This window comes from Rhincodon typus, chromosome 35 (assembly GCF_021869965.1).
Source record: "Rhincodon typus isolate 14 chromosome 35, sRhiTyp1.1, whole genome shotgun sequence".
Classification (NCBI taxonomy): domain Eukaryota; kingdom Metazoa; phylum Chordata; class Chondrichthyes; order Orectolobiformes; family Rhincodontidae; genus Rhincodon; species Rhincodon typus.
In genome coordinates this window covers 17,893,600-17,903,356 of record NC_063366.1, presented here as the reverse complement: position 1 = coordinate 17,903,356, position 9,757 = coordinate 17,893,600, and the positions used below count along the sequence as shown (strand labels likewise).

The following is a 9,757-nucleotide window of genomic DNA, read 5'->3' as shown; positions in this document are numbered from 1 at the left end:
TAAAAAACGAAAGAACTGCAGATGCTGGACATCAGAAACAAAAACAGAAACTGCTGAAAAATCTCAGCAGGCCTGGCGGCATCTGTGGAGAGAAAACAGAGTTTACATTAATGGTCTGGAGACCCTTCAATGGAAACTCCAGTTCTCTCTCACAGAGAGATAGCCTCCGAGAGCTAATGGACTTTTATGGGACAACTTATGAGAGAGAAAAAAGTCTACAGTGTAGTACGTTGATGGAAGATTCCGGAATTGCTTTTCTTTAAGCTTGGGAAAAGAGCCACAGCTGGGAAAAAGCAAGGTTTTGGTTTGGTGAATTCTGCAGGGTTCTTAGCTGAAGATGAAATGGAGAAGATTGTTTAGATTTGTTAAAACAAATTACCTCAAAGTAAAGAGTTCAATGATAGTTCCAGGCCAGAAGTATTTGATTTGAAAAAAAAATTGATAAAATCCTGAAGGGGTTATTTAAAGCTGAGAAAGTTTAAGCTCAGTAAGATGAAAGATCCAGGAGGAGGCTATCAGATTCTTCAGTCTAAGAGTTGAAGCCAGGGTAAAATTCAGCCAGTAGAGGTTAGAGGGGTGAATACTGTAAAAGGGTATTTTTGGGATCTCTAAATAAGTGCTTTAGGGATTATTGCATATCTCATTTCTTTAAATTTGTGTTATACATAAATAATTTGGTTCATTCTATTTTATCATTATTTCTTTTGTGTAATAAACTTCTGTTTTATTGTTAAAGACAAAAATGTAATATTGCACGCTTGTGTTTAATTGAGAGATTATCTTGTTAAAACTTAAAAAAGAAGCAAAGTATGATCTATCAAGCCAGGTTTCAGGCAGGGATCTGACTTGTCTGGTAATAACAACTTGTAACAATTCTTAATTTAGAACAATGGGATCCTCAGTTGTGTCTCAGAAATGAAAAGAAAACAATATTTATGAGTTGAGTAGAATTTATTAAGCAAGGTTTTAGCGCAAACAAGCAATGAAGTCAACATGGAGGTTTCTTATTGTTCAAGGTCCAGGATTCCTTGAATATTGGCAGCACAGACAATGTCTTCCTTTTCCTGTTTCTGAAGTGAATTTATGTTGAACTGCGTGCCAGGGGAGCTTCCCTATGAGGGCTAGGGTTACACTGTGCCAGCAGATGTTCTGACTTCCCGATTCTTATTCCTAATTCCGAAGGTTGGCCATTCCGAATTAGGAAATAGTTTAAATTAAGTCTCTCTTTCCAAATGGTTCAAGGTGAGGGTCATCTGGTGTCACCCCATCTCAGAGTCATTGAGGCCAAACAAATGTCCATCTCTTATTCCCTCTGCCCCAAGAATTAGCACAGATAAATGTCAAAGGAGTCTGCTCCTGGTAAACTCCATCAGTCAACATGGGGCAAACTGCAAATGGGGACAAGGCAGTTTGAGGGCGGATTCAGGAATGGGGTTTTCACACAGAGGCTCATAAGTTGTGAAAGGAAGCTGAGTAAACACAGTTAGCACACATGGGCAGTGTCAATCTCATTAAACAGCGGAATTGGCTGGAAGAGACTCAATGTCTCCACATCCTTTTGTCGAGCCACCCACTTCGCTATCAGGGATGGAATCACAAGATTTCTCTGGTGACAGGCGAGGGACTAGTAAATGTTGGGAATTGGACAGAATCGGATGCAAATGAGCAACAGGAAGTTTATGGTGAAGAATCGTAGGGGAGGCGATGGCCTCCTGGTATTATGGCTGGACTGTTAATCCAGAGACTCAAGTAACATCCCAGGGATCCAGGTTTGAATCCCAGCACGGTGGATGGTGGAATTTGAATTCAATAAAATATCTGGAATTAAGAATCTAATGATGACCATGAATCCATTGTTGGGAAAAACCCATCTAGTTCACTAATGTCCTTTAGGGGAAAGAAACTGCCATCTTTACCTGGTCTGGCCTACATGTGACTCCAGACCCCCAGCCATGTGGTTGACTCTGAACTGCCCTCTGGGCAATTAGGGATGGGCAATAAATGCTGGCCCGGGCAATGATGCCCTCATCCCGTGAATAAAGAGGAAAGAAATCGACAACCAATCTTGAAGGCAAGTGGGATATGAGCCTGTATCACAATGAGCTTGAATACAGAATGAGGGTGTCTTGCTGACATTATAATTGGTAAGGCCACAGCTGGAAAACTGTACAGCATAAATCTCCTTATCTCAGGAAACCCACTTACTTTGATGGTTTACTGAATAGATTTTTGGGAAGAGAGTGTTGCCCTACAGGGAGAGATTGAGGTCAATGGATCTATATCCTTTGAAGTCTGGAAGAATGGGAGTTCATCTTATTGAAATGTGCATAACTCTCAGAGTGTCTGACAGGGTAGATGCCAAGAGGAGTCTAGAACGAGACCTGGCAGTTTGATGGTTAAGGTTATCAGCCATTTACGACTGAGACGAAGAGAAATGTCTTTGCTCGGAGAGTTGTCAATCTTTGACATTCTCCAATGCAGTCAGCTGTGAGGGTATTCAGCAGAAAGATTGAAGTATTCCTGGGCACCAAGGGAATGTGGGCGTGATGTAGATATCCAGCCATGATCTTGAGGAATCTGCTAATTCCTACTCCTGCACCTATTTCTTACTGTGCTATGTTGATAATCTCAGACTCAAGCATCATTACACCCACTCTCATGTCTAGTCTGAAATTAAATATTTTATGAATGAATTCAGATTCACAATGAATTGCTTGAGTCCTGCACAGTAAAAATTTTAAGATGTAGGAGCAGCAATAGGCCATTCAGCCATTGAGTCTGCTCTGCCATTCAACGAGATCATGGCTGATCTGATCATTCTCAACTCCACCTTCCTGCCCTATCGTCGTAACTCTAGATTCCTTGATTGATTAAAAATATCTCAGCCTTGAATATACTTAATGTCCCAGCCTCGACAGCCCTCTATGATAAAGAATTCCACGGATTCACGCCCCTCGGAGAGAAGAAATTGCTCCTTATCTCTGCCTTCAGTGAGTGACCCCTTATTCTGAGTTGATGCCCCTCTGATACTACGCTCTCCACATCCACCCTGTCAAGTCCCCTAGGGTTCTTCAATATTTCAATAAGGTCACCTCTCATTCTTCCAAGTTCCAATGAGAAAAAGCCCAACCTCTCCCCTGTACCCAGGATTAACCCAGTGAACCCTCTCTGGGCTTCCTCCAGAGTCACTACAAATCAGGAGATTATTCTGTTGGACCAACTCAGTTGGCTGTGTTGGCAATGGATTGAGAAAGGGGCAGAGGGGTAGGTTACAGAGCGGATTTCAACAGTGAACAAACTCACATGTTCCGACAGCACTTGGGGCAATGGGAAAGGTTACTCACCCACAGTACTGAGCTCACAAAACAAGCCCCGCTGTGTTAACCAGGGTTCAGGTAGATTGGCTCGGAATTATCACCATAAGTATTAGCACAAGGATTAAAGATGGGATAAAGTTTCTCAGTGAAAGTGTCAGTGAAGGTGTACAGGTGAGATATGTCCTTGGCATTGCAAAATATCACCTGGCCTCCCTCGTAATCCGGGTAAATGCCTAACTTCTGGAGGGTGACATCTGGGATTTTCAATGACTCCTTAATAATCTGGTTGATGACCCAATATCCATTCTTGGCCGAAGAAACGATTGTCCCTTTCCTTTTGATGGACTCTCTGCAGACACCCACAATCCAGGTGGTCGGTTTCCAAGATCCACCTCCCAGTAATGTCCCCCTGATGTGAAACTCTGTGAGATCAAAACATAACAGTAACGGTCAAATCTTTCACGCAGATAAGGAAGGTCTTGTTGCACATTGGCATACCTCACACTCATCAGATCCTGGGAAAGGATGAGTTGATTGTGTGCAGTCATTGGGTCCAGGGTGAGATGCTCTCGAGCTGGAATAGAACATAAACGAGGAGCTGTTTGTATCAGAAAAAAATTAGAATTGAAGCACAAGCTGGGTAGCACGATGGCTCAGCGGTTAGCACTGCTGCCTCATGGCGCCAGGGAACTGGGTTCAATCCCACCCTCAGGTGACTGTGTGGAGTTTACATGTTCTCTCCGTGTCTGTGTGGGTTTCCTCCGGTGCTCCGGTTTCCTCCCACAGTCCAAAGATGTGCAGGTTGGATGGATTGGCCATACTAAACTGCCCCATAGCGTCCAGGGATGTGCAAGCTGGGTGGGGGAGGGGGGTAGTTAGCCATGGGGAATGCAGGGTGAAAGGGATGAGGTAGGTCCGGGTGGGATGTTCTTCAGAGGGTCAGTGTGGGTTTGATGGGCTGAATGGCCTGCCACTCTAGGGAGCTTCAGAGACACGACATCTGAAGAAATTCCCCCAGTCCACTGGTTTATTTTAAACAAAAGATTTCTATCCAGTCCAAGGTCTCAGTTATGACAAGTTGTAGGAACTGCATTCATAAAGTCATACAGCACAGAAACAGACCCTTCGGTCCAACCAGTCCATGCTGACCATCATCCCAAACTAAACTAGTCCCACCTGCCTGGTCCTGGCCCATATCCCTCCAAACCTTTCCCTATTCATATACTGATCCAAATGTCCTTCAAACGTTGTAATTATACCCACATTCCACAACTTCCTCAGGAAGTTCATTCCACACAGGGACAACCCTCTGTTTTTTAAAAAAATTGCCCCTCCTGTCTTTTTAAAATCTCTCTTCTCATTTTAAAAATGTGCCCTCCAGTCTTGAACTCGCCAGCCTTTGGGAAAAGACACCTGCCATTATGCCCCCTCATGAATTTATAAAGCTCCATAAGGTCACCCCTCAACCTCCCACGGCACAGTGAAGGAAGTCCCAGCCTATCCAGCCTCTCATTATAACTCAAACCCTCCATTCCTGGCGATAACCTGGTAAGTTGCCTGCACTAAGGACTGTCTGCTGCACTGAGACACTGTATATCCTGAGTTGGTGGTCTTTCTGTTGTCTGCCGGGACTGAAGGGGATAATGCCAATTCCACAGTCACACGGGAGTCCGGGAATGTGATTCCTTACACTTCACGTTAAATGAAAGATGGAAGCTTGAGCTCATCCCAAACTCTGCAGCCCATATCCCAACTCACACCGTGACCCCGGTCAGCTCTCACCCACCCTGCGCCCTTGAGCCCACACTGACTGGTCTGGTCCGTCAGTGCTGCAAACTTCCGATCCTCACTGGCCTGTTTCCCAGCTTCCTTGTTCTGAATCTCTGTCACCTCCTCCAGCCCCACACCTGGACGGTTATGTACCTTTAAGGGTGGTGATGGGAGATGATCGAAAGTAGCTGGATCGTAAGAACATAAGAAATAGGAGCAGGAGTAGGCCATTTGGCCCCTCGAGCCTGCTGTGCCACCCAATAAGATCATGTCTGATCTTCTCGTGGACTGAGCTCCACTCACCCACTCACTCACCATAACCATTTAATTCCTTTACTGTTCAAAAATCTACCTTTGCCTTAATAACTTGCAATGAAGAAGCCACTACTGCTTCAATGGGCAGGGAATTCCACAGATTCAGAATCCTTTAGGTGAAGAAGTTCCTCCTCAACTGAGTCCTAAATCTGCTCCCCCTTATTTGGAGGCTCTGCCCCCTAGTTCTAGTTTCACCTGCCAACAGAAACAGCCTCCCTGCTTCTATCTTATCTCTTTCCTTCATAATTTTATATGCTTCGATAAGATCACCCCCAAATTCCAATGAGTATAGTCCCAGCCTACTCCATCTCTCCTCGTAAGCCAAGCTTCTGAACTCTGGAATCAACCAGTGAACCTCCATTGCACCCCCTTCTGGTGCCAGTACATCCTTTCTTGAGTAAGGAGGCCAAAACTGTACATAGTAACTCCAGATGTCTCCTCTCCAGCATCCTGTACAGCTGAACCTCCCCACTTTCGAACTCCATCCCTGTAGTAATGCAGGACAATATTCTATTTGCCTTCTTAATTACCTGCTGTAGCTGCAAACCAACTTTTTGTATCATCATGAGACCAGGTCGGTATGGACGCGTTGGGCCGAATGGCCTGCTTCCACACTGTAGGGATTCTATGGTTGAGGTCTCATGCAACTGGAGCCTGGGCCTGTTGGATTCCAGGTAAGATGTCCTTGCTTACAATTCTCTGTACGTAGTTATTTTCAATAAAGACTGTCGTGGTTACAGATCTCACATTAACACATGTCGCAACTGTTACCAGGACCATGGGGAGACCCTCAAGTGTCCTTTTTTTCCCTCTGAGCCAACACCCTACAAGACCAAATGTAGAGTTTCTAGAGACACACCACATCTTTGCAAACCTTAAAGTGCAACATTGAAATGAGCTCACCCAGAACTGGCACAGACCAACAACTTCAAACATCTGAGCAAAGAGCCCAGCGTCTTGCAGTCGCACAGCACCATTTGGCAAAAGATTTACAAAAATCCTGTTCTGAGTCAGCCATTCTGTGTCACACCAATTGAGAGATACTGATGGAAGAATAAAGTCTCTTTCTAATGGAAGTGTCCAGGACATCAAGGTCACTGTGAGCCTGAGGGAAGTAGTTTATAAACAGCGAGCACGTTCTTTAAAATTAAAGACACAGAGAGAGAGAGAGAGAGAGGGGTCACAAATCTTTGAACTACCTTGCAGATATTATCTATTATCTATTGGTGAGGGAGATCACTTGCAAAATGGGGCTTCCCAAGCAAGTCTGCAGACCAAGTCATCCACAGGAAGGCCTGTGGATCCTGACCCAGCCATCTACATCTCTCTGAACCTCTCACTCCTCTTGTCATGTTGAGGACTCTGGGTATGTACTCAATGGAGTTTAAAAGGATGAGGGGTATTTGACTGAATACCGAGGGGCCTGGATAGAGTAGGCATGGGGAAGATGTTTCCACTGGTAGGGGAGACTAGGATCTGAGGGCACAGCCTCAAAGTGAAGGCTTGACCCTTTAGAACTGAGATGAGGAGGAATTTCTTCAGGCAGAGGGTGGTGACTCTGTGGGACAAAGTAGGCGAGTTATCCTACAACCAGTACAGGGCATTGGTGTGACCACGTCTAGTGTACTATGTACATTTTAGATCTCCTTACTTCAGGAACGATATCTTCACATTGGAAGCAGTACAGAGAGGGTTCACTGGTTGATTGCTGGGACAGTTTGGGGGGGCGGGGGTTGTTTCATGAGGAAATGTTGAATGTTTTGGAGCTACACTCTCTGGAAGTTGGAACAATGAGAGGCAAACTTACTAAAGAATATGAGGCTAGGTGTTGAGAAGGTGGAACTGGGAGACAGATTAAAAATAAGGGCTCTCCCTAAGCTGGAGATGAGGAGGAATTCCTTCTCAAATAGGGATAGCAGGTTGTGGGAACCCTCTATCACACAGTGTGATAGGGTTATTGAATGCTGGTAAGGATGAGTTTGATTTTTCATTGGAAAGGGATACACGTTAAAGTGAAATTAAAGCCACAATCAGAACAGCCAATAAACCTATGGAGAGGTAGCATAGGCTCAAGGGGCTGAATGGCCTCCTCCTGCTCTTATTTCTGATATGTCATAACCAGCGCATTGTTCCCATTAGGCACATGGGTAAAACAGGGAGAAGGTAATGTACAGGTAATTGACAGAGAATGGTACCTGGTGAAACCACTGTTCTCATTTCCTTCCATAAATTGATGTAACTGAAGGGATCACCAACTATATCCATATAGAAACTGAGGGGACACAGCTTCAGGCTTGTGAAACTTCATCTCACTCCTGCAAAAAATAGACCTGGATATCAGTCTGTGTTAGAGAGACAGCAATGATCAGATCACTAAACAGATTCTTTCAATCTGCCTACCTCTTCAAAAGATCTCGAACATCCTGAGAAGAAAGAAGACACAGAATAAAATTATTGAAATCAGACTGAAAACCTGCAGCTCTACAAGACACAAGTCAGGAGTGTGATGGAATACTCCCCACTTGCCCTGGATGGGTGCAGCCGCAACAACACTCAATAAGCTTGGCACCATCTACAAGATACACTGGAATAACTCATTAAAGCACCTTAGACAGTAGCTTCCAAACCTGCGACTTCTACCCTCAGGGAGATCATGGAGCAACAGATACATGAGAAAACTATCCCTTGTAAACCCCCTCCAAGCCACTCAAGATCCTAACTCAGAAATATATTGCCGTTCCTTCAGTGTCGTTGTGTCAAAATCCTGCCAACTTCCTTCCTAATGGCACTGTCGGCCTACTTACACTGTAAGGACTGCACTGGTTCAAGAAAGTAGCTCAACACTATCTGCTTGAGGGCAATTATGGATGGGTAATAATTACTGGCCCAGTCTGTGAGGACCACATCTATCCATAAAAATTCTGACACTTCACGAAAATGCCAGAATCAATCAGAAATGTTCTTTTACATTTTTTGTCCTCCACCCCATCTTTGAGCTCAGCTTGTCTGGGAGATTGCAAACCTTCTCTCTTGATCCTGTTTTGACTAAACTGTTAACTACCCACCTTTCCTCCCTGGACCCCATGTTACCCCATGGTATAAATCTTTTTCTCTCTTCAGGTGATGTCTGTCTCCCCTTTAGACCTGTCTCATTGCCTACTTCCTTGAAATGAACAACATTACAAGCTGCCATCCATCTCTACCTTCATTTCCTCTCCAAAGTTTTGACTGTATTGTGGCTTCCCAAATCCGTTCCCATTTTCCCCACAACTGCGCGTGTCAATCCTTTTATGAATCCTTCCAGATTGTGTTTTCAATGTTGTCAAAGCTTCGAAATAGCGCGAATCAAAGTGGCTAATGACATCTTATAATCCTTGAGTGGAACGGTAGCTCAGTGGTTAGCACAGCTGCCTCACAGAGCCAGGGACCTGGGTTCGATTCCAGCCTCGGGTGATTGTCTGTGTGGAGTTTGCACATTCTCCCTGTGTCTGTGTAGCCCAGTGGTTAGGTGGGTTGGCTGTACTGAATTGCCTGTAGTGTCTAGGGCTGTGCAAGTAGGTAGATTGGCTGTGGGAAATGCAGGGTTATAGGGGTAGGAGTGTGAGTCCGGGTAGGATGCTCTTTGGAGGGTTGGGCTGGGCCAACTGGCCTGCTCCCACATTGTAGGGAGCCTATGATCCTCTGTGATGTTGCCCATAGAACAGTACAGGCCCTTTGGCTCAAGATGTTGTGCTGAACTTTTACCCTAAACCTAAGGTCGATCTAACCTCCACTGCTACCTTATACTATCATCCATGTGCCTATCTAATAGCTGCTTAAGTGCCCCTAATGAGGCTGACTCCACTACCCTCTCCGGCAATGCATTCCAAGCCCCCATCCACCTCAAGCTGTCTGTGCCCACTCCATCCTCCTGGAATTCCATTCTTACTGATTGAAACGTGGTCTTGCATTTGTTCCTCCAAGGATCTATCCTTGGCCCTTCCTGACAGACTGTAACATCATCTGAAGTGTTATTTTTGCTTGTACACTGAAGACTCCCAAGCACCTCTTTCTCTCTCCCAACTCCTCCACTGTTTCCGAGCCTCCAGCTGCTCATTCAACACCCAGTTTGGGACGGTCAAAAATAACCGCCAATTAAACCCTGGGAAGACCGTAGCCGATGATTTTGCTCCTCTTCCGAAACTCCGTTCACTCTAGAACTGACTCTATCCCTCTCCCTCACCAAACAGTCTGAGATTATGACCGTCTCTTTGCAAACTCAGAGCTGTCCCCTTCACCCGAGGACCTGAGAGTCCGAATGATCACAAAGACCACCGATCCCTACCTCTGTAACAAAAATCCGACTCTCTCTCACA

At 45.1% G+C, this 9,757-nt stretch overlaps 1 protein-coding gene across 1 annotated transcript; it reads right to left on the bottom strand.

Annotated features, from left to right (window-relative positions):
- Positions 1-1,960: 1,960 nt before the first annotated feature.
- On the bottom strand, positions 1,961-7,793 carry LOC125486971 (E3 ubiquitin-protein ligase TRIM69-like). The gene is made up of 2 exons (XM_048616651.1): positions 7,598-7,793; positions 1,961-3,739 (listed from the first exon to the last, which is right to left on the bottom strand). The coding sequence occupies exons 1-2, from the start codon at positions 7,665-7,667 to the stop codon at positions 3,381-3,383; spliced, it is 429 nt and encodes a 142-aa protein (XP_048472608.1). The 5' UTR covers positions 7,668-7,793; the 3' UTR covers positions 1,961-3,380.
- Between the last annotated feature and the right edge of the window lie 1,964 nt (positions 7,794-9,757).